The sequence below is a fragment of the Ornithodoros turicata genome, chromosome 5, assembly GCF_037126465.1.
Source record: "Ornithodoros turicata isolate Travis chromosome 5, ASM3712646v1, whole genome shotgun sequence".
Classification (NCBI taxonomy): Eukaryota; Metazoa; Arthropoda; class Arachnida; order Ixodida; family Argasidae; genus Ornithodoros; species Ornithodoros turicata.
The window spans coordinates 20,703,222-20,728,734 of NC_088205.1; the positions used below are offsets into that span (position 1 = coordinate 20,703,222).

Consider the following 25,513-nt stretch of genomic DNA (forward strand, 5'->3'; position numbering starts at 1 on the left):
GCATTGAGTAATCTATAGGAGCACAGCACGCTGGCACGGGTGGACCTTTATTGGGTAACACCCTGTATAACATGTCAATAAACAAGTTACACGTTATAGTAAGAGTATCTTCATTATTTTCTTCTTTTAAATTTTCGAGAAAAAAAAAATAACACGAAAGGAACCTGTTTTTTTATAGGCTAAAATTTTCCCTACTACTGAAGATTGCGAGAATTGCTCGTAGAGCGATCCGTTCTGCAACTCCTGCAACCGGGTTACGCAACCCGTTCTCTTCTTCTTTTAACTGGATGTTTGCTGGAGCTATGTGGTAACCTCATATGTCGCCTGCAGCTCCATTTCTTGTCGGGGGTATAAGTGATATCCACAGAAAAGTGTTTAGCATGTGTCACTCTTGAGTGAATGACACGTGACACTTTTGCTTTGGGTCTCATGTTTTTGAGTCCAGGTTTAGAAGCGGCCTGCGATGCCGCTCTCTTTAAGAAAAACGAAGAGGGCTTTCTCCGCTTTATTTTGCAATTTTGAGCACCTAGCAGCTTACAAAAACTGAAGGGGCGCGAGTCGGGCTTGCTTAGGACAGCTTCCAGCCTTTCTCGCTGCTGTTTGAAGGCGGGGCATTGAACGATCACGTGGAGCGTATCTTCCCGCGTCTTACATGTTGCGCATAGTGGCGATGCTGATCTCCTCATTCGGTAAAGAGTCGCCTGAGTGTAGAGCTGTCCCAGGCGAATTCTGTGGACGGCTGTTTGGATAGACCTATGCTGATTTCTAGGGCTCACGGCACAACCTAACTGCGCGCCACTGAAGTTGCGTCGTGCGAATAATTGCTTGTTGTTTCGCGCAACTCTGCGCTCAACTCCGTAGTGTTCACGGTGGGGGAAAACCATTCCTTGTCTCTAACACTCGTGTCCTTCGTTCACGGGTGTGAATACCGACATAAGGTGGCATAGTGGTGAAATTTTCCGCAGTTATGTACTGCCACATGTTACGAGGTGCGTGGTACGAAGTTGACTGTCGCTGCTGGAAAGTTACAATGGTGGTCTGCGGCTCTTTAGGCTCGTGCTGTCGAAAGTTATTTTGACGTACTTTAAGTTCATCCACAGCCACATCCTGGAGAGATGTCACTGCTGCTTTGATATTTCTGCAGATTTGCATATCGTGATAATGTTGCCCAGAGACATGCTCGGCTCACAAAACAAGCATTCTTTCGGGACGATATCTGGTCCTGTCGCCGGCAGGTCCTTCTTTATTGTCCACAAAATTACGTTGGTCAGCCTAACGTTCGGTTACAAAATAATGCATACACTCACCATGCTGTTGAAGATTGCAGCAGACTTCCAGTATGGCATGTATTTCATGCCATGAGCCCTTTGATTTTCGAGCTGGGACGGAAACATTTCAATATAACGTCGCGCTGTTGGCCTAGTATCTGAACTGCCTCTGATTTAGACGTACATTCTGTAACTGCCTATAGTAGAGCTGGTAGACGAATGCTGGGTTCTCGACGTGAACCTGGAGAGACCATATTGAAGCTCTGTTGCTGGTATCTGGGATACTGCTGCCGCTGTTGGTTCAGTGCTGGTGGTGAAGGAGCTCGATCGCCGTTGTTCTTGACGTTGCCCACCCCTGTGAGGCCGACAACGGCGAGCCCTGTCACCAACCACTACCAGCTCGCCGTTGTCGGCCTCATGGAGGTGGGTAACGGTACGACGAACGCTCCTGCCATTATTACGTCGAAGGTTATGATGGCATCATGACGACCAACAAGAACGTGCTTAATCGAACTGGGAACTTAAAAAAAGACCGTTCCAAGGGGAGGGCAGCAAAGCGCCCAGCCAACAGATTGAAGACAATCGATATCTGAGTAGAAATCATGAGGACGCATGCGAATAAAGGTGACACCCTTGCCCCGCTTTCAATCTGGCTCCGGAAAACGTTGAGGAAAGCAATACAGGAGCGGCCCCTCGCATGGTTTTCTATGGAAAGTCGGCGTAGCCACCGCTCGCAGCCGGCGCTTACGATTGTGGGATAGCCCTATCTCCCACGTGATCGCACACGTTACTCAAATAACATGGCGGCCTCCAAGGATGAAGGAGGATGGATCCGGGTGAATGTAGTATTATATTCGGAGGTCAACATACGAGGGCCGGGTGTTCAAGTCAAACCGGGACTTTTTGTCTCCTGAGTGTACAAATTGCTCGCGCTACTTCTTTTTCGTCATTTTCACACGCGACAGGCCTCCGCTTGCAAAGTTTGTGCAAAACAGAAGACACGTGCTGGACAAGATGGCCGACAACGAGGTGAGCGCGCATATAGAACAGCGAATTGTCATGAAGTTTCTCGTGAATGAAGGCGTAAAGTCATCTGAAGTTCACAGAAGACTTCAGGCTCAGTATGGCAACGATACACTTAGACGCAGCAAAGCGTTTGAGTGGGGCAAACGGTTCCGAGACGGCCGTACATCAGTGTAGGACGATCCCGGCCGGTGCGGCTCAGAGCCCAGTGTCAGAGTTCCTGAAAACATCCAACTTGTGGAGCGCCTGATCCTCAAGGACCGACGGATAACATGTCTCGAACTGGATCGAAAGACGGACCTTTCTGTGGGAACGTTGAACACTATCATTCATGAACACCTCCAGTTTCGGAAAGTTAGTGCCCGTTGGGCCCCGAGGCAGCTCTCCGTGTTTGACCGGCAGAGAGGACTGGAAATCTCCCAGCTAAGGTACCGTTTCGACACTGAAGGACAGCCGTTCCTTGATCGGATCATGACGACCATATCACTCCTGAGTCTAACCGCGCATCAAAACAGTGGAAGCATCTGGGCTCGCCAGCTCCCAAGGAGTTCCGAAGTACCCCGTCTGCGGGTAAGGTCATGGCCACGGTTTTCTGGGGCAAGCTTGGCATTGTTCATGTTGATTCTCGGCCCAGTGGTACCACCATCAATAGTGCATATCACTGCCAGGTTCTCAGGGTGTGCATAAGGCGATGTGCATAAGGCGATGTGCATAAGGCGCTGAAGCAAAAGCGGCCGGGCCTCATCACCAAAGGAGTCCTCCTCCTACAGGACAATGAACGCCCGCATACCGCGCATCTCACGACACGCGTCTTACAGGAACTTGGCTGGGAGTTGCTGCCACATCCCCCTTACAGTCCAGACCTCGCCCCCAGCGATTTCCATCTCTTCGGGCCACTGAAGGCGTTCCTTGGGGGCCGCCACTTCAGCTGCGACGACGAGGTCAAGAATGCGGTCCGATCATGGCTGCTACGCGCCGGTAAGGATTTCTACGCTGCTGGCATCCAAGCCGTCGTGAAACGCTGGGACAAGTGCATTAGTGCAGCTGGAGATTACGTTGAAAAATAAAACTAATTTCTCGCCTGTAAGTTCATTTTACTTTTGCGAAAAATGAAAAGTCCCGGTTTGACTTGAACACCCCCGAAGAAGAATAAGCATGTAAAAGGTGGCATAGAATTAATTACGCGGACACCGACACATATAACAAAGAGATGTAAGCCGAAACTGAAAAAAAAAAAAAAAAAGTCACGTGTTGGACAGGAAGTAATGGCAGTTTTGACTCGAGCGACCACCAAGGGGGTCCCACGCACATCTGTTGCAAAGATCTGATCTGTTGGAAACGGCCATTCCTGTGTTTCCTTCCCCCATGCCGGAAGGGGAGAAAAAGGGTCTTCGAGCTGTCCAGTTGGCGAAAGAACAAGCAGATGGAATGATAGTTCACGCGGATCCGAAAGGACGTTTTGACAACGAAAGGCAAGTTTTTCACATCGAATAAATACGTGCTCAAAGAGCTCCTCTGAGGATTCAATTGCCCACAATTCATTCGATGCTTTTGAACGAGCCGTACGGTATAAAAGCACCACGCTTCCATACTTTCCTCTTTTATGGCGCTACTATAAGCACTCACGTATGATATCGACAGTATACGGAGGAAATTGCGAGATTCCATGGGCAAAAAGAAAAAAAAAGGGTCTATGCCCTCAAGGTACGGTGCAGGATATTTTATGTAAACTTGGAAGAACGTTGGGTTATACGTACGCTCTCATTTTTCCTGAGTGGATTACCCTATGACTTTAGGGCGCAAACGACCGACATACAAGAAATGATTTCCATCACAAAAAAGAAAAAAAAGAAACAGCGTATTTTGTGTCGTATTCGCGTACCGTTACACTCATGTGTTACTTGCCCATAGACAGCACGAGCTCCTTATTAACAGTGTAGAAACAAGTAATGACCATTATTCAACTGACACTTAGCAAATGCTTTCAACTTACTCATGCGAAAGTGTTATTGGACTTACGGAACTGAACGTTGCTAAACCTGAAATTCTCGGAATGTCTCTGCCGGGTGCGCTAAAGCAGATGTCTATAACCACACGCTGCACGAAAAAAAAAAAAAAAAAAGAAGTGAAAAGAAAAACACCGCCCTAAATACAGTCTATCAAAGCCACAACCATCTCTATAATACACGACCACAACACTCGCACCTAGCCCCAGCGCCACTGATGTAGTTTCGCCAAGCGGCCGCCGCGCGTTTGTGGCGCTGAATACGGGACCCTCGGCAGACGACGCATGCTATGCGGATACCGTTGCTGCCGTCATTCGCGTTTGGCTTTTGCTATTTTTCACGCGGTGGACAGTGTTTGTCTCTAGTGCGTGGTTTGTGATGGTTTGTGCATGGTGCGCACGTGATGGTGTACTGCACCGTCCCGCTTTGCAAGCCGAAGAAAGCAGTGTCGAACACAAGTATTTCATTCCACGAGTTCCGCTCAAATGCTGTCTTACGGGAGAAGTGGCTCGAAATATATCGCGGCGTCTTGACACAAGTAACTTCATTGCGAATTGAGATTGTTTCATCTCATATAGGGTGCACTTTATGGATGGCAGTGTGTACCATAAATAGTTTTATCTAATATAGCTGAGTACCTTTTACTCATCTCTCTCTGAAAAGACGAATAATGAACCGTGGCCTCCGACCAGGGGTGGACATAAATACATTCTTTGAGTTTTTAAATATAAATACAAAATACTTTGTTGAAAGGGGTGTTTAAATACTCTTCATAATACTTTTCGATAGGAGTATTTAAATATAAAATATACAGTATTTAAATGCCGTAACTAGTGCTATAACTACTGTGATGAAGATGTCATCTGGAATTACAGAAATAACGATGATCATAACAAGTCAGCAAGGAAAAATAGCATTTATTTGTTAGATTAGCACGGTAATTTTAATATTACAAGTTTTTGACTGCATCACTTAAGATTCTTGTGTTCGGCCGTACAATCAGATTTGTAAAGGAGAACAGCTTCTTCACTGGTGCCGATGAGCAAAGGCTTGCATTAAATTTGATGATGCTTCGTACAACAAAGTTATCAGCCGCGACCATTGTCTGCAACAACAGCGTAAAACTCTCCATCTAAAACCGGTTGCATGCATCGTGCATGCGTGCAATCGCCTGCATGCTAAGCTCGAACCCTGCGTGTTCTCGGCATTTCAAGGCGGAAGACTTTAGCATCAGCGCAAAGCGGAAAATTCTCAGACGTGGGTGGCACCGTGGCTACGGTACCAACGTTTAGTGATCACGAAGTTTACACAGCCTTGCATCTCCCAGGAGTGCAAAACGAACACAAAAAAGGCACCACGAGGTAGCGTCGCAGAAAAGGCACCATCAAGAAAAATTCTCAGAGTGGCTTCTATCCGAACAGCATAATAAAGGTTAGCAGAGCATTGTAATGGCAAACCGCAAAAGAAAGAAAAAAAAAGTGTAAAAGTAAAATAAAAAGGGACCAATAAGTAGGAAAACAAAACAAGCAACTGCTGATTTAAAACTGAAGTGCTTGCTTATACAGCAAATTGTGTTGGACGTCGTAACTGGTGTCAGTCATCTTTTTTGCCAGGAACAGTTTCTTCTTACGGTCGCATTCACCCATTCTCTGTAACTGCCCGATGCTGGTCAATGCTGTCCCGACTGTCCGACTGTCCGACTGCCCGATGCTGGTCAATGCTGTCCCGACTGTCCAATGCTGGTGTGGCGACGTTTGCGACTTATAAACATATGTTCAACGTGCAGCCAAAGAGCGTATGCTATTTTTCTTCATTCTGTAACTGCCCTGTATGTTAACACGGAACGCCTCTCACGTGAAACGTAAAGTCTGAACGCGCTTGCGTCTGACAATCATAAACGCATGATAACTGGCCCAACACACAAGGTGCTGCTGTATATGTGTACGATGTACGGCACTTAGTGCGCGAGTTTCACAGTTTTACATGCCACCTACGCTTCAGAGCACAGCCTATTTCTGAGTATTTAGTTTCAGAACTCTTAGCGCTACATGAACAGAGAACCCGCGACAATACACAAACGTGTACGCACGAAGAATTAACCATAAGGACCACTCATATTCCACACAGCTGAGCTACAACAGGCGCTGTTCTGGGTACCGCAAGTGGCGCCCCTGGCGGGCGCTCCGCGCGTAAATACGGCACTTCCGCTCCTCGAGGCGCGGACGGGAGTCCCATATGCGAACGGGCGAGTGTTATGGTCGTGTATTATAGAGATGGTCGTGATCAAAGCATATTCAAATACATATACCTTATACATCCTCAGTTCTCGATGAGAGAACAATATGTTATTCCAAGGCTCAGGGTAACACCCGAGCTCCGACGTCCCGTTTGGCTGACTTTTCCCCACGGTTTTTTTCTTCTTTGGTCTAATAAATATATCACCCCCCCTCCCCGAGCTTTGTCACAACTAAGAAACAATGTGTGATAGGACCCAATAGTGAGACGAAACAATTTACAATACATTTTACATGTTCTACAAATTCTAGCTTGTTACGCACACAAAACGTCAAGATCACCTCCACTTTCTTTCCACCTCCTATAGTTATGCTCCGGAGTTAATATTCGAAATTCAGAGACAAGGCGACGGCTGTGAGAGGCTGCCCTGCAGAGGCTGCACACAACTTTAACTTCATTCCCATATCTAATGTTTTGCGTGTAATGGGGTAGTGTACACTCTAAAAACAGAGGGGGGGGGGGTAATGGCAGGATAGGTTCGCCGTTGTTGGCCACACAGAAATGGGCGTAGTCACGACTATAGCAAAAAAAAAAAAGAACACAAAACACAAAAAAAGGACGGACGGATGAAGGATAGAGGAGGATGGGGATGTGGTGAGGGTGCACGAGTTCGTCGCGGAGAGCAAAGTATTAGATGGGTCGTAGAGCAAGGCCTGCCTTCTGCAGAAAGAGAATGAGGTTTCTTGCTTTGGCGGAACGTTCGGCAGAAGAACCAGCGGGGTAGAGGATGTCCGCTAGCGTGCCCGAGGTGGAGCGAGGGAGATGGGCTTCGCGCGCAGAATGGTATGCTCGGCAGTCGCGCAAGATGCGCTCTATTGTTTCGGGTCCAAATTGCCTCAAAAAGGCGTGCGCCCCCGTCTCTCTTCGAATCAGAAGCGATAACCCTATGATTCGTGGCAATGATTGGCTCACAGCGTGCTATGCTGTGAAGCTCTGTTTTTGGCTGGCCATGTCACGTCGAGACTGGGAGGTACCTGGGTTCGAATCCCGGTGCCGGCTGTGCTGTCTGGGTGTTTTTCCTGGGTTTTCCTCAGACGCTTTCAGACATATGTCGGCACAGTTCCATTAGAAGTCGGCCCAGGACGCACATCCCCCCAGGGCGTCAGTCGTGACGTTGCCCACCTATGTGAGGCCGACAACGGCAAGCCCTTCCACCACCCACCACCACCATCTGTTTTTAGAGTGTAGTACTCTCCAGTGGTGAATCACCCCAGGTCATAGTCACGACTTATCTGTTGTTGTTGTTGTTGCCCTGCAGAAACGCCCACTGCGTTAGGCACCCTAGGCGTAAGACATAGGAAATGAGCACAAAATACATTTAGGTTTTGGGAAACACGAGAAGCAGTAGTTCCACCGACAGGCGAAGTCATCACAGCGCACTGATAACGGGGGCGTTTCCGCTCTGTGCCGGTTCGCCCCTCCTTAGGCAACCAGAGAAGGGAGGCACAGGACTCCTCTAGGACCCCGATGTTGACGTCCATCTGAATGAGGACACCCAATCAACATGGGCAAGCGCGAGACACTGAGACACGCTGGCATTTGTGGCGTGCTCCTGTAATCCGGCTACTTGGAGGCCAGGGGTCGGATTCACAAACGCGATCGCGATTTTGTAAGCGGTGTGTGGCACCCAGTTTTGCAACTTTTATGGCTTCTTTTGCCTTTCTTGCAGACAATTTGGAGGGGTGTTGGGGGTGTCTTAGCGGGGTGTAGGGGATGCTTGAAAAATCCCTGCGACTCGATTTTACGGACCGCAAAGTCGAAGCATTTGTTGACGGTTACCAGGCAAAAAAGTGCCTCAATGTCACTTCGGGGATGGTCTCGAAGGTTCTGTGGCAAAGTGCAATGCGTTGGCGCGTATTACGGAGTCTTTGTTTGCCGGCTCCAAATCCACCGCTGCCAAATAACGCCGCCATCTTTCTTCGTAAGACTGCTCGGGAGCTCTCACAGGATTCCGCCGTAAGGTGCGAAGATTTTGCGACGCGCGCCCTTCGTGAATCGACACTTCGTCGTAACTTTCCCATACCACGGCGATACGACAGATTCCATCGCGCGAGCTCGTTGTGAATCCGACCCCAGATTTTTTTAACAACCAAAAAGCTATTTAATTAATTTTTGAACTTCTTTTTTACTTTTTTACTTTACTTTACTTTACTTTTTTTAAAATTACTATTTTTGAAGCGGAAGCAAGATGGGAATGGACTCCGGAAACAGAAAGCGACTTTCTCGAAAAAAATGTTTGGGCTTGGCCATATCTAAGTGTAAACCAAATTTTACAACATTCCACTCTGAAGAGCAAATATACACAGTTGACCTCTATAAGATCAGAACGAGGCTAATGCTGGACGCCTCGTGTGTCGCCCGGATGTGACGTAACCGTTAAGAGTTCCTCCAACCAAATGACGCGACCGTAGCCATGGCGATGAGCCACCTTTGGGCCACACGGAGTCGTCCAGTTGCTGCGTTGCTGTATTCATTTCCGTGTTTACGTCCGCGACGGTTTATTGAAGCAGACAACACCGTGACTTTATTTGTAAAGTCATGATGTCGTCTGCGTGCTGTATCGTGTTCGTGACTTTACTGGAGCCGTAACTGAACAGCGATATAGGAACTACAAAGGCAACTTGCACTTAGTCATAGTCTGCTGCTCGTACGGCCACAAATGCGTCATTAATCTGTGTTCTGAAACGGCCCGATACCATACTAGAATATGAATTAGTAATAGCGCGGGCAACGTGAAAGACAAGCTATAGCTATTCCATTATGCATGGTGTTAGCGAGGGCAAGGATTCCGCCCCTAAGAACTTCAAAGGGTTCACCTCTTGAGTCTCTTTATACACAGAAGCGTCACGTACGCAGGAGGGCACATTACTTTGTGGTCTATATCACACGAGATCCCATGTCTGCAGTCTTCTAACGTATGCGCCTTACTGTGGACTAGCTTCACTGAACCATCGAGACTAACAATTTTAGTTTCACAAGCAGCTTACGAACGTGTTCTACTCGTACCGGTTTCGACGCCAGAACCGATTCTTCTCCTCATTTTGCTATTCTATAGGAAAGCGAGATATGGGAGGAGAACTAAACAGGGTACTTAGGAGACAGTGTTTCAACGTTCAAGTCCAACTGCTGACCACATCAGCAGGAATAGAAAATGTTTACTCCATCATGGTAAATACTACCTTTGACCGCACGTTGAGTTGAGTTGAGATCAAGAGGGTAAAATGATACACTGTCCAGCTTGTTGAAATGTCGTCAAGAAAAATAATAACGAAAGAATGAAACACGAAGTCAGAGAAACTATTTAATACGTGAGCTTTCTGGCAGAGCCTGCCTTTCTTCAGAAGGGCAGGCACTACCGATTGAACAAATCGTTTGCGGAGACCAACAACAACATCTTTATTTTATGATGATGAATGGGGAGTTTCATCGCCAGAGGCGATACTCTACCCCATTGCAGGTGGTGATGTGGGGAATAATATAATGATGCCCTTCATAATAAGGATCGAAGTCCGATTGTGTCCAGAAAGGTCAAAAGAGCGTTCAGCGCAGAGCGTTGGTAGGCTGGATTCTGCCAGGGACCCAGTTTTGATAGGCAGATGGGGCGAGAGTCCAGCTGACTAAGAGACCCGGAGAGTGCGGTTTGGGAATGTTGGTAGTGGGGGCAATGTAGAAGAATGTGCTCCAGATCCTCTCGAGAAGGGCAAGGCTCTGCCCGAAAGCTCACGTATTAAATAGTTACTCTGACTTCGTGCTTCATTCTTTCGTTATTATTTTTCTTGAGTTGAGTCGATAAGGAAAAAAATGGAGAAATAGGCACTCATTACGAGAGCCGGCTACTCCAGATCACTTAGAAAAACAAAAATGGCTAACTACAATAAGAACAATGAGTAACCAAGACACTCAGACAGTCACTCACACACACTGTGAACACACTGCCAGTCACACTGTGCCCACCAACTTGGAGTCTGCGCAAAATCGCACAAACGCCTGCATGGCGTGGAACTCATGGTCGGGTGTCCAAGGGCCCATAACTTTAACAACATCGAAGGGTCTGCCGTCCAGTCGAGCTAAAAAAGCTTCAGGATACAGTCGGTGCTCCTGATACCGTCGACAGGATAATAGGATGAGTTCAGTCTCACAGCTGCCACAGTTATGGGAATCTGCCTTTCCAAGCTCGTGAAGACATCGGCTGTAGGGCACATTGAGGCACGTATTTCTGCACACTTCGCACACGAAGCAGGTCAATAGTGACAAAAACGTATTCTATGTATTACGGCCAAATGTGGAAAGTGGACTGTTCTGCCAAGTGGATCATCCCACACAGCTACCCAATACTCACTTCGGTTACATAAAAACTACTTGACGGAAGGTATAATTTACCAGGCGTCACGAGCGGTCTGTGCCGTCTAGACTTCGTCGCTCACACTGGCCGTTGTCATAGTAATTACTATGGTCAGTACTTCATGCCCGCTAATACGTGTCGCCGATTACAGCAAGCAGTGTCGTCATCATCATCATCACCACAACCACCACCACCAGTACTTGATGTCTGTAATGAAATTGGTGGATCCTAGCTAATGTAATACATTCAATGAAACACAGTTTAATGAAAATAGACACCGTCGTGCTAATCTCAGTTAGAGAGAGAGAGAGAGAAATACATGATGACGATGATATGGGGATGACTTCCGCTCATTGAGCAGAATGCTACCCCATTGCTATTGGGGGAAAATGAGAGGATGGTGATGAGGATGATGCTGACGACGCTGACAGGGTTTTAGAGAGAGTCGATCAGGCCGGTGGTTTGCAGGAATTTGATGAAGGGTCGTAAGACGGACATCTGCGTTCGTGTGTCCCATGGTCCCAAAATGAGTCTGAGGTCAAGGGGTCGGCTGTCAACCCGCGCAAGGTCGTTTGCCAACAAGTGACGCTCCCTCCTATAGGTGGCACATGCGATGATCACATGGTCCGCGGTCGCTGGCACACCACACTCCGGGCACAAGGGACTACTGGCACACCCTATCTGGTAACGGTAGTACGGCGAAAAGGCAACATTCAGCCGTAAGCGATGTAGGAGGGACTTGATGACGCGCGGTAGAGATGTCGGTAAGCGACACGAGAATGTTGGGTCTACAATTCCCATGGTACTGGCCGGGACATCCCGACGCCATTGTTCGACGGATGAGGAGGCAGCCCAGTCACGAAGAAGGGACCGTCTGTCCCCCCTTGGGAGAACAATCGGGACACACTTGCCCTGGTGGTGAGCGGCCGCTGCGGCAGCGTCGGCAACATGATTGCCAGAGATTCCGCAGTGACCCGGAATCCATTGAAAAGCGATGGTGTGGCCGTGGGCAGTTATGGACTTCAGTAGGCGTAGAATGTTTATCACAAGTGTGGCCAGTGAGCCGCGGAGACCTGAGGTTTTCAGGCATCGAAGAGCTGACTTGGAGTCCGTACAGACTACCCATCGCCGTGGATCGCAGGTGGCCGCATATTGTAAGAACAGCAGGATTCCGTACAGCTCGGCTGAGGTCGAAGAGGTGCGATGGGACAACCGGCAACCTCGGGTGAGCGGTATCGAGGGTACCACAAAAGATGAGGATGACGAAGTTTTCGTTGAGGAGCCATCCGTGAAGACCGTGCAGAACCCATCATATGCGGTGCCGATGAAATCCATAGTCAGTTGCTGTAGTACGAGGTCGGGGTTGCTCCTTTTGTTGTCCGTGATCCCTGGGACAGAGGCGGTGACGCTTGGCGACGGAAGTGTCCACGGGGCCGTGCTTTCAGCGGTGGGGCTGATCACGAATTTCGGAACGCGGGATTTGAATGACATTATACATCCGTGGATCGGCGTGCTGCGCCTTGCCCGAAGTTTCCGGATGAGCGGGTGGTGGCGATGGTGTGCAATCAGGCGGAGATACTGGCGCACAGTTTCTGTGTTTCGGAGAACTTCAAAAGGGATGTCGCGGGCTTCCGCAACCACTAGCCTTGTCTCAGTTAGAAATCACTGCAGATGTACCGCAATCGTGAGAAGCGTCATATACGTGAAATCATAATTTCAACCAGTCACTAAATTACAGCTTACCCGTGAGTCACAGGTAACAGTTACGAGTTAAAGCTACTTAGTGTAGAAACGATATCCCAATTAATGTCTTAGCATTCGTGGAGGTTAAGTTGCGTGTCTACGCCAATATTTCATCGAACGTAGTTTTTGAGGTAAACGAGAAAACAAAAAAACGGCAAATATGGTTTTAACGGTGACCGCTGACAACGTTGACGGACTTGACAACGGTGTGCGACTGGCTGTTCCGAGATATGGTAATACATAATCAGCAAGTTTTCTCTTCCCAAGCAGCACAATGTACTGAAAGTCGAGTGCAATAGGGATGGACGGTATGTGTCTTATCAATGTTCTTTAGTTTCACGAGTGTGTTCAATGCCTTTCACGTACCCGTCCACCCTTATTGCACTCGACTTTCAGTACATTGAGCCGCTTGGGTCGAGTCGGTGGCACAGAAACAGAGAGTTACAAATATTTTTACCCTGCGAGCATGATAAGGAAACACCTTGACTTGGTAATTGGTTTGAGTCTGGACTAGAGCACTGCACGGGCTCGGGCTTATCCGAAAGCCGGGTAAAGCATTCTTTTAGCGTGCTCGGTTTTGACAATTATGGGCCCGGGCCCGTACATTTCGGGCCCTAGGTTTGGCTCAGCCTGTGTTACCTCACTGTAAGTTAGCCATGGTGAACTTTTACAGCTTGCTACACTGGACACGGTTCGAGTAGCCTATAAATTTCTCGGGCTCGGACCGGGCCTGAGCCGGAAACCTAGAAATTCTTCGGACTCGGGGCCGGGCCGAGCCGGGCCTAAGAATATGGCCCGTGCAGTGCTCGACTCCAAGACAGACCCTTTCCACCCTAAAATGTCATTCAAGACGGGCGCCTTCTCACTATATAGCGTTCTAAAGAGAGACAAAACAGCGTTTGGAAACTGATAGGCGGGAAAATATGACCTTATGGCTACTTTCACCAAAGATGCTAACAAATCTTCAAGTCCACTTCCTTCCCTTGTTTTCGTTGTCGCTGACGATCAGAAAGCATCGTCTGCCACTTGAAAAGAAATTGAGATTCCATTTCAAAAGAAGGCGTACACAAGGAATGGCCCTCGATGAAAGCCTTATATTAAAGCAGTTACTGGCGTCATACAATGGTTGGATCACTTCGGAAGGCACCTTAAAATTGTTGTACCGAAAGATAAGTGAAATCAAAGAAATTTGTAATTCGCGAAATTTCTCTTCTACGAACAAAACGAAGGCATCGTTGACCCTCGCTTTTCATTGGTCTGTTTCAAGCACGGCCGTCACTTGTGTGTTCCTTCATCCTCCATCCGTTCTATTTTCTTTTCGTTTTTTTGCTATAGTCGTGACGCCAACACTTCTGTGTGGCCAACAGCGGCGAGCCGATTCTGTCATTTCCCTCCCCCCCCCCCATCCCGTGCGTTCCTTAAATACGATTGCGTTATAAAGCTGGCGACACACTTGCACATACATATTTGCTAAGTACGAGCATGAAGCCTAAAAAGGCTCCATTTTACGCCAGCCAAAGTTACAAGAAGCAAATGCGTGACGCATCAAGAAAAAGATGGCACTTTTTTTTTTTTCTCTCATACCAAATCAAACAACAGATAGTCGATGAACAAACCTCGTGACATTCTTGACCAACCTTGTAATAACTGGCCCTATTATCCTCTTCGTTTTTTCTTATTTTTGTAATAAATTGTACTCGTTGCTGGTCTGTGAGTCCCTCTGGCCACTTCCCCTCGGAGTCCAGGAAGTGTTGCCCGTTCCACACAAATGACGGTGCGCGCTGAAATAAGTAGTGGTGTTGATGGTAGAAGGACTCGCCGTTGTCAGCCTCACAGAGGAGGGCAACGTCACGACTGACGACCTGGGGAATGTGCGTCCTGGGTCGGCTTCTAAGGGCTAACTGTGCCGACATATGCCTGAAAGCGTCGGTCAAAAACCACAGACAGCACAGCCGGCACCAGGATTCGAACACGCGTACCTCCTTGTCTCGACGTTCCATGAGGGTACCCGAGTCCACCAATCAGAGCCATGCTAACGTCTTTGAAATGAGCACACTATTATAGTATAGGTACATAGTACCTGGGCGCATCCCTTCGCCACGAAGGAGTGAAAAGAAAAATGGTAAAGTAACCATTTTCAGGGGGTGTCCCTCAGGGGATGAACCCGGGTCCCCCAGTCCCCAGTCTCGACGTAACATGACCAGCACGCTAACCACTGAGCCACGCGAGCTGGTAGGGGAGAGGGGTGCACAGCTTCGATCGCAGAAACAGATAGCGCCATCGCATAATCAATGCACGTGCAAGCTGTGTATTGTGAACTTTGTTCTGTAAGTTCTGATACCTCGTTACTTTATCGGGAAGCGGCACTCCAGCGACAACAAATACCTTCCGCGCTGTTCGTACCAACACCACCTATAGATACAGAAAGCCTGCTTAATGCCTACTCTTACTCCGTTGCAAGTCCACATATAAAGTTAGCCAATCCCGTATCTAGCCAAGATATGTTAGCCAATCGCCGAAGACGATTTTGAGGCTTCACGTGCGGCTGATGGCGAGTAACCCTGGACATCAGTGCCGTGCACTTGGCGCTTTTCTTTCCTTTCTGGGAGCCACCGGCCTCCTTCACGAACTGCAGGGATTTCCTTCCCTCGTCATCCTTTCACGTGAACCTTTTTGGAATGGGGTAGGGTCCTGCACTCAACGCAGGGAAACATCCCACATCATCATCATCCATTCATCTATGTTGTTGTTGGCGGGTCGTCTCTGTAGCTACGGCCGCTGAAAGCACGACCGTCATAGGCGCACTCGTAACTGTTACGTCACGTCGGTCAGCCTTTGCCTGTAGTTTATTATTCCGCGCTAGCGCCGCGAAGCAACTGTGGCCATGAGTGGCGGACAGATTGAGAGAAGACTGCAAGAAGGAGGAGGAGGGACAGCGGGGTTTGTATGCGTCCTGGGCCGGTTTCAAGGGAAACTGTGCCGATATTAGTCTGGAAAGTCTGTCTGAAAACCCGGGAAAAACCTCGACAGCACAGGCGTTGGGAGGATTCGCACCCTCCACTTCCCGGTCTTCAGCACAGCCTCGGCTACCACCACCGAGTAGACGCTTTAACCCGCTTGGCCATGCCGTTGGTTTGGTCTCTAGGTGGTGTTGGTTATACGAGGTGCGCCGGTCTACGTCATGAGTCACGTGCCGGGGGAATAGGCTGCGTCACGACTACCCTGCTTCTTTTCTCATTCTCCGATACGCTCTTTCAAGGAGTGGTTGATTTTTTTTTTTTTTTTTTTTTGTAAGAGGTGCGAGCACACGTCGTTCTTTCGTTCAGAACACGAAGCAGACACACCAAAAATGACCTCAGTGTTCTTTAATATACGGCTGTAGCTTACGCTTCTATAGGCTGTGGAGGCCACATTCACTGAACGGTCGTCGAGCAAAGTACGTGAGTCTGGCCTGGTGAGTTCGTAGTGGTAGACGACCTTGTCACCACTAGTGGTCGACCTTGTTTCCCAGGATTTTCCTGGCTAAAGTGTTTTTGTTAACGCTGTTCGTCTCTTGTCTCTCTGCAATCCCACCACGTTCGGTGTCCACCTTCTTGTACCCTTAGCTTAATATGCGTCTGTTTACCCAACCCGGATGAATTTACTTCTCTTAACTTAGGACATGGTGCTTGCCCTGAAGAGAGGTTCCTTGCTGTTGGCTGTGCTCTCGCTCATCGCTGGAGTGTCATCGGCGTACTTCCCAAAGGAGGATGATTATCGAGAGCCACCACAGCAGCAGCAGCAGCAGCAGCAGGACTTTGCGGGACAGGACCTGACAGGATTCTTACTTCCTTTTAAAGAGGCTCCTGTTTCACGCTACGACGAAACGCCTCTCAACTTCATCAAACGAGGAGGTAAGAGACCACGTTTTTACTACCTAACTCAGCTACGCATAGCCAATTTTCGAACAAGCTTATCGTAGTTGTAGGCAACATATTTCTCGAACCATCGTGTGTTGCTATACTGAGTGAACATGTTGCCATCCGTTATATCAGCACGCTTGCCTTGCTCTCGTCGAACCCTTCTGACGGTGGCGCAACAACTGAAATGTCGCTGCATTGGACAGCTGTTTCGACCTTATTGGCTCAGTAGTGCACGGGCACGCAACGTTTCAGGGGTCCGACGTGAAACATATGACAAAGTATCTAGCTATTCTGAGGCACAGCAGTTTTCCCATGTGTGTTCCAGTGAGTTTGTAAGAGCAGCACCCTCAGTGTCGCCTGCAATCGATCGCTGCCACACCATTCACATTGACAACCATCCTCGGCCTTTGGTCTAACATGATCGAACATCGCCATGCGCTGTATTTCCTGATTTTTCTTCGTGACACCGATCTCCTCTCTATCCTATGATGTGCCTGCGTACCTGTGTGCTGTGTGTGTGTGTTTTTCTCTGTGTGTGTGTGCTGTGTTTTTGCCTAGCGTTTTGTTGATGTTCTCGCCGCCGCCCCTTATGTTGTCTCACCGACTCCGCTGATTATCGACCACTCACTTCAGCGTCGTTCATCATCTCATCATCAGGATACATCTCATTCCATTCATTGTGCCTCGGGGTAGAGGGTCGCACCTGACGTGGCGAATTTCCCCATTCATCACCATTACTTTACCTGTTGTTGTTGTTGTAAAAACACATTCTCCATGAGATCAAACACGTTCAGAAAGGGCTTCGACTTGTTTGTTTTTCTTCCATATTTCACTGACTTTGCTGTTGGTGAGGCTCTAACCCTGAAGATAGGACCTGATGACGACACCCACTCAAACGTTGCCTTACCTGCGCACTGCTGATGACCCAATAAGGCCCAAAGAGCTGTCCAGTGCAGCTATGACGGCGCTTGACTCATACACTCACGGCTCTGAAAGAGGTCATTTCAAGAAACTAAATGTAAAACGCTATCCAAACTCTCTGACGTCTGTGCTATTATATGACCTTCTTTCTTTTCCGCTTTTTTTGCAATGCCTCGAAATCTGCGTTCAAGAGATTGGCGAAGCACTCTTGTGCTCGTGTCATTTCAGATGTCAATCTCAGTAAGATAACTGAGCTAGGGTGTTCATCAATAGAGAACCGCGTGCGTTCCGTGTCTTTGTTTTAGCAACGTAAATCGAGTGACGATGAATGAAGAAATTTCCCTGTTGACTCAGAATGCACTTACTCAACGTCAAACGTACGATTATAGAGTTTGCTCAATCTACGATGGCCCCACTGCCGGGTGGCCGGGACAGTACCATCATGATGACGTCCTTTCTATTGCCATTCTCCGTTGTTGAACAATATTTTCAGCTAGCGGCCTTTGAAGCACGCAAAAGAGAACAAAAACGTCGGGTGAACTCTGTTGTGGAGATTAGATGTTTAGAAAGGACGACGATTCGTGGAACGATGACGCGTAAAAAACAATCAACAGGAAGACTTTGAGAAGGGAGGATGACTACGGGCCTCAGATGGAGTCACGTTCCTCCCATTCATGAGGAAACCTTACTTGTTCGGGACACAAACTATATGTCAGTTCAGGGAGGCACGAAGATCCCCCGCTGAAACCATATTTAGACGATAAAAGTTGTTCCTTTGCAGGATTCTCTTCAGGTAGCTACAACTAAGCTTCTACTATCTATGGCCGTCAACAGGGAACTTGTTTCCTAAATCTTGTTGCTACGTCGAGACGAATCTGCGAGCGAGGTGGTCCTCAAAGTCAACGCATCGACACAGCATAGACTCTCGAAAATAAATGGTTCCCGCGATGAAATTCACGCATTGTGAAATGACTGAGAAACGTGAAACACTCTGAAATTCACGCAATTCTGATATTTCTACATTTCCTTTACGTGACCCGCATGGATACCTTTCTTGGTATTATGAGAAGGAGGCCACGTTGTACGAACAAATGTGAAGAATTATTTTCCCTGCTTGGGGGGGGGGGGGGGGACATGTTTAATAGAAAGAAAATTAAGAAGACGGGAAATGTCAGCGGGGCTAACACGGGCTTGCTATTTCACGTACAAAAAAAAACGCAAAACAAAACAAGAAAGAGGAAACAAAAACGAAAGAAGAAGAGTTAGTGCGGAACAGGCACGAGATGGCGCGAGAAGGCCCGGTGAGAGTGTCCGAAGCAGGGCTGTGGTGACGGACCACTAGGTAGGTCGAGGGACGGGACCAAGGAGCGTGGCCATGGACATCGTGCTGCGGCCAAGCTGCATTAGACGACGACGGAGGGCTTGCCGTTGGGGAAGGTGCTGCTGGCAGTACACAAGATAATGACAGATATCGGCCACCTCGCCACAGCTGGGATATAAGGGGGAGATGGGTTGGCCCATTTTGTATAGCAACAATCAGTGGACTGCGGGCAAAGTTGAGACGGAGGCGGTGCGGAAGTGATTCCTCGCGGCGGCTGCAGTGACACGCGATGAACAAGGCAGCCGAGGGGTCGATGGACTACATGTGACTTTTGTACGAAGCAGCCTTAGATCTGAATGCTTGGGCACGGGCAGCACACCGGCGGCGAATAGATAGACGGCAAGCCAAAACTGTAAGGGGTAGACGTACAGTGACAGGAACGGCAGCGTTTTGCAGCCGCGTATGTGCGTGCGTTGCCGGTCAAGTCCAGGTGACCGGGCACCCATTGGAGGGACAAAACATGACCATTGGTGCGGAGTCCGTTGTACGTCTGTATCATCAGGCTGGGCATACCCTCTATGGGGTTGGGACGACATCAGGAGGAGGAGGGACGCCTTGCTGTCGGTAAGCACTCTCAAAACAGAACTTCACCGCATTGCACGTAGCCAATCATATCATTGTCGCGAACGATAGGGTTATCGCTTTTGATTCGAGTATAGACTGGGAGGCGTACGCCTTTTTCTGGCAATTTTGCATATATCCAAATTGCCACAAAAAAGCGTACGTCCCGCCCCCCTCTCTCTCTCTCCTCGGATCAGAAGCGATAACCCTATCATTCGTGGCAATGGTTGGCGCACAGCGTGCTATGCGGTGAAGCTCTGTCTTTAGAGTGTAGGACGACCCATTTCGCAGGTGGCAAGTCAGCAATGTATTCCAAGGCGGTTAGGATGCCGAAGAGTTCAGACTCGGTTCCTTCGTGGCTTTTATAGGCTGTGGCCCAGTAATGGCCATTGTGGAAAAAATTTCCATGTCAGTGACAACGTGAACCTTATTAAATGAACAGTGTAATCGTCCTATTGGATAAATGCAATTCCCTCTAGCGACCTGGAACACCGTGGACATCTTAATCGTCTAGAAGGGGCGTTGAAACACGCGGGACAGACATACAGCTCCACAATGCCACGCACACATTTGTAAAAAAAATATTAAAGAAATAAACACGAGTTGTATACGTCTAAAATCCAAAAATTCAACTATACAGCGATTTATAATTTTATACTCGCAGTAGAACGGCCTACCTAAATACCCGTGATAATATACTTGAGCTAATCCACGTTGTGCATCCTCCACTTCGAATGTGAGAACTACACCGATACTATTCCGCACAAGAGAGCAATATTCCATTCCATTCATGGGATAGCAAGGGAACGGAGCAATCTAATAAAGCCACGAGTGATTCGTGTGATGAGGTCCAGTATGGAGAAAGAACAGCGCACATGTTCTGGGAATTTTAGCCTGCAACCCAGATAAACCCCGAGCTGCATCCAATTTTGAAAGGAAATACTCCCTACTGTGTGTATACTGGGTGTCTCAGTTAAATCCCCGGGCTAAATAATTCGCGAACGGGTGCACGAATCGAAGAACGAAGAATCGAATCGAAGAACGTACTTTTTTACAAGTATCTGTCGGATACCGCCTACAGGCTGTGCACCACGTGAATGAGTGGGAGGCGCTCATTATTTAAATAAAAAGTCAAATGAGTTTCGTGAAAAACAACTTCTAAAGCAGGGCGCCGTCGGCATTAAAATGCGTACTACCCCTTTTGGGACCTTCAGTGGACACCTTTTAGAGAAAAATCTGCCACCGAAGTGGTCATTGGTGCGGTAATTAATTGGTTTAGGTTTTCATTTTTTTTGTCGCGGCTGGTCGCGGTGAAGCGCAAATGACGCTCTTCCACTCCCTTATCCATCAATGAATTACGTGTTCTAGAGCTTACTTCGCAATGGGGAGTGCTGAAGAAAAAATGGGAAGCATGTGATACCAAGATACTATGTGATTAACTGTGTTTCGTCCATGCGATCATAACAGAGAAAGGGCGCATATCAGTCAGATAAGCGGGGCGGGGACTGGCGTAGCCTGTTTGACGTTGTTATTTTTTCTCCAGCACTCCCCGTTGCGAAGTAAGCTCACGAACACGTAATTCATTCGTGGATAAGGGAGTGGAAGAACGTCCTTTTTCGCTTCACCGCTACCAGCCGCGACAAAAATATGTAAACCGAAACCAATTAATTACTGCAACAAATGACCCGCTTCGGTAGCAGATTTTTCTGTAAATGGTGTCCACTGAAGGCCCCAAAAGGCGCAGTACCCACTTTAATGCCGACCGCGCCCTGCTTTAGAAGTTATGTTTTTCAAGCAACTCATTTGAATTTTTATTTAAATAATGAGCGCCTCCCACTCATTCACGCGGTTCCCATCTTGTAGGTGGTATCGGACAGATACTTGTAAAAAATAAAGTTCTTCGATTGGTGCACCCGTTCGCGAAATATTTAGCCCGGGGATTTAACTGAGACACCATGTATATATACAGGGTGTTTCACGAAAATCCCCCGGCTGAATAATTCGAAAACGGCGCCACCTATCAGGAAACTGTTTTCTTTTTGTTAACATCCGTGATGCGCCGGCAACAAACTGGCCGCTGAGTTTCCCATTTGCATGGGTTCGTTGATTATATAAACATCCTGGCTTTTTTGTTTTACTTCGCCGGGCTTTGGTTCCTGTGCCGTTGGTCACTCTGAGATAGTGCCAAACCAGTACAAAAATAGATTCGACTTTTAGTGATTTTGTCGAGTAATTAACTGGTTTCGGTTTACAAATTTCTTGCGCGGAGCAGTGCAGAAATGCGCTCTTTCGCTCAACTATCCTGCTCTCAAATTCGTGTTCATCCGCTTGCATTGGTGGTGGAGGCGTCGCAAGGAACTGCCGCGAGCGAGGGTTTGATATGGGTTCTCGCGTTCTACTAAACTCGTAAACAGGGTTGCAATCGTGCCATTGGATGGGCCAGACAGTGCGCCTTTATCGGCATAATGACAAGCACTTGCAAATGAGTGATAAAGCTAATTGTGGTTTTATAAATATAAATTATTTCTACCTAGCCATCCTTCTGGAGATAGTACACTGCACTGTAATGATTATGGATTGCGCATTTCGCTACAAAAGGCCGCATCCAATGGCAATGCTACCTACGTTAACAGCAGCCCACTACCGCCCCGCGCGAAATAGCTTTATCGCCATTGGCAAGTAATTGTCATTATGACGATAAAGGCACACTGTCTGGCCCATCCAATGACACGACTGCAATCCTGTTTACGAGTTTAGTAGAAAACGAGAAGCCATGTCAAACCCTCGCTCGCGGTTGTTCCTTATCTTGCGGCTCTCCCACCACCAATGCAAGAGGATGAACTCGAATTTGAGCGCAGGATAGTTGAGCAAAAGAGCGCATTCCTGCACTGCTCCGCGCAAGAAATTCGTAAACCGGAACCAGTTAATTACTCGAAGGAATCACTAAAAGTCGAAACTAATTTTTTACTGGTTTTGGCACTGTCTCGGAGTGACCATTGCTATGGCACAGGTACCAAAGCCCGGAGAAGTAAAACAAAAAAGTAAGGATGTTTATTTAATTAACTAGCGCATACAAATGAGAAACTGAGCGGCCAGTTTGTGGCCGGCACATCAAGGATGCTAACCGAAAAAAAAGTTTCCCGATTGGTGGCGCCCTTTTCGAATTATTCAGCTGGGGGATTTTCGTAAAACACCCTGTCTGTACATTGTGTATACAGTGTGTGTGTGTAAAAATAAAATCAATAAGTTGGTCGTGCACTCCCAGCTGAGGACAGCTGTTTCAGTCTACTTGGAACTCGTCAGCCCGGCGCACGGAAGTGATACGATCTTGGGTCGGCGCTAACAGTGTGTCTCAACGAGACATCAGTGTTCCGCGGTGACGGTGCCACCTGTGGAGGCCGCAGTGCAGGGTACCAAGTACACATAGCCGAAGCTCTGTGGCTGCACGTTGAGCATATGTTTATAAGTTGATCGTGCACTCCCAGCCGAGGACAACTGTTTCGTTCTGCTTGGAACTCGTCAGTCCAGCGCAGGGAAGTGACACGATCTCGGGTCGGCGCTAACAGTGCGTCCCAGCGACACATCAGTGTGCCACGGTGACGGTGCCACCTGTGGAGGCCGCAGTGCAGGCTAGCAAGTACACATACAAAGGAAAAAGAGCCGAAGCTCTATGGCTGCACGTTGAGCATATGTTTATCGTGCACTCCCAGCCGAGGACAGCTGTTTCGTTCTACTTGGAACTCGTCAGCCCAGCGCAGGGAAGTGACACGATCTCGGGTCGGCGCTAACAGTGCGTCTCAGCGAGACATCAGTGTGCCACGGTGACGGTGCCACCTGTGGAGGCCGCAGTGCAGGCCAGCAAGGACACATAAAAAGGAGAAAGAGCCGAAGCTCTGTGGCTGCACGTTGAGCATATGTTTATAAGTTGATCGTGCACTCCAAGCCGAGGACAGCTGCTTCGTTCTACTTGGAACTCGTCAGCCCAGCGCAAGGAAGTGGCACGATCTCGGGTCGGCGCTAACAGTGTGTCTCAGCGAGACATCAGTGTTCCACGGTGACGGTGCCACCTGTGGAGGCCGCAGTGCAGGCCAGCAAGTACACATAAAAAGGAGAAAGAGCCGAAGCTCTGTGGCTGCACGTTGAGCATATGTTTATAAGTTGGTCGTGCACTCCCAGCCGAGGACAGCTGCTTCGTTCTACTTGGAACTCGTCAGCCCAGCGCAAGGAAGTGACACGATCTTGGGTCGACGCTAACAGTGTGTCTCAGCGAGACATCAGTGTTCCACAGTGACGGTGCCACCTACCATGTGCAACTACACGGGTAATCATAAGTGGTGTCGAGTACAATCATAAATACACAGTTTTCAAATACGTGCTTGGACCAGCGGCATGGCCGAGCGGATTAAGGCGTCCCACTCGTTGGTGGTAGCCAAGGTGGTGCTGAAGACTGGGAGGTGCTGCGTTCGAATCCTAGCACCGGCTGAGCTATCTGAGATTTTCCCTGGGTTTTCCGAAGTCTTTCTAGACGAATGTCGGCACAGTGCCCCCTGAAATCGGCCCAGGACGCATACTACCCCCCACCCCTCCCCCTGTTCTCCATTTCTACTGCTGTCTTCTCTTCATCTGTCCACATCTGTACGCCGCTCGTAGCCACAGGAATAAAAAAAAAAATTTGAAACGTGTTGTTAATGGATAGTATCATTATCAAAGGCCTCTACCCAAGCAGCACCACATCTTGGCCCAATATTGGACTAATGCTGGCAATGCCGGCCAAGATGCTGTGCTGCTTGGGTTAATAACGGAGAAGAAATTCGTATTCGTAAAATCGTCGGACTACTAAGGTCGTCGTTACCTTAGTTTACAATATTGAGCGCACGTCAAAAGAAGCTCTGGTCAGGTCGACAGTTACATGACCCTCAGTGCATATCTCAGTGCGGCTTCATCTACACTCTTAAAAATGAACTTCACCTCATAGCACGCTCCTAACCAACCATAATCTCAAATGATATCGTTATCTGCCCTGGTTCGTTGAAAACGGGAGGCGTACGCCTTTTTTGTGACAATTATGAACCACATAAGTGTCACAAAAAGGCGTACGCCTCCCGTTTTTAACAAATCAGGGCAGATAACGATATCATAGAGATAGTGGTTGGCTAGGAGCGTGCTATGAGGTGAAGTTCATTTTTAAGAGTGTACTGTGTGCGTTCCCTGACATAATTTGCTGTCGTTTTTTTTATTATTATTAGCGTTGCTGTAACCTCACAAAAAAAGTTATTAATATCTTGCGTGTCCTCTCTCGCTACGGTTTTCGGCCTGGTCTTCTATCATGCCCCTCAATGGTTTAGCAGCGTACCCTTGAGGACAACACATCGCCTCATGCATGTTGCAAGGCTCGAGACACTGCACCTTTCACGAGAGGGACGTGGATGTCCTTAATATCTCAGACCCTAAAGCATATGTACAGCACAAACCGCAATGCAGAGACAAAAGAGAATCTTTCGCTCGACAATCCGTGTCACGCAGAAGTATCTTCCAAGTAACTTGCAAAATGAGTACAAGTCATTGAAAAACGTATTTAAGTTAAGCAACTAAGTACTGACCTTTGAAAGTATTTGCAATATACCATACTCTACTCAAGTCAGTACACAGTCTCTCATCTTCTGTGGGATGGTAAAGCATACGAAGACTAGACACAAGCAAACATGTTGCGTAAAGCGCAGTTGAAAGTGTAGCTCTCGTCCTGACATGTTCTTCGCTTGCGCCGATCACCACCCAACAGTGCACGCCCTTGAGTTTCATTCCTATGGGTCGTCGTTGACACACGGCAGCGACAATCGGTGAAAAGTTATCGTCCTCCGACTGGCTCTCGAAATCACCCCTCCTTCTCGAACCTAAGCCATTTGTTTCTTCTGCTGCATTTCACACAAAGCGTCCACACGAACGACTCGTCCAACAAAAGATTTGGGGAAAATGACGAGGGGCAGCGAAAAAAGGATCCTTCGCGTCTCGAAGATGAGCTTTTAGAAGTGAGCGCTTTTTTTTTTTTTTTCGATCCCTGTAAGGCACCCCGA

General features: G+C 48.2%; 1 protein-coding gene across 1 annotated transcript in view; it reads left to right on the forward strand.

Annotated features, from left to right (window-relative positions):
- Window positions 1-25,513, forward strand: part of LOC135395372 (uncharacterized) — a 107,469-nt gene that overhangs the window by 53,653 nt on the left and 28,303 nt on the right. The window contains exon 2 of the mRNA XM_064626610.1: window positions 16,336-16,570. Coding sequence (XP_064482680.1) covers window positions 16,339-16,570 — 232 coding nt within the window. The 5' untranslated portion in view covers window positions 16,336-16,338. The remainder of the gene's footprint in view (window positions 1-16,335; window positions 16,571-25,513) is intronic.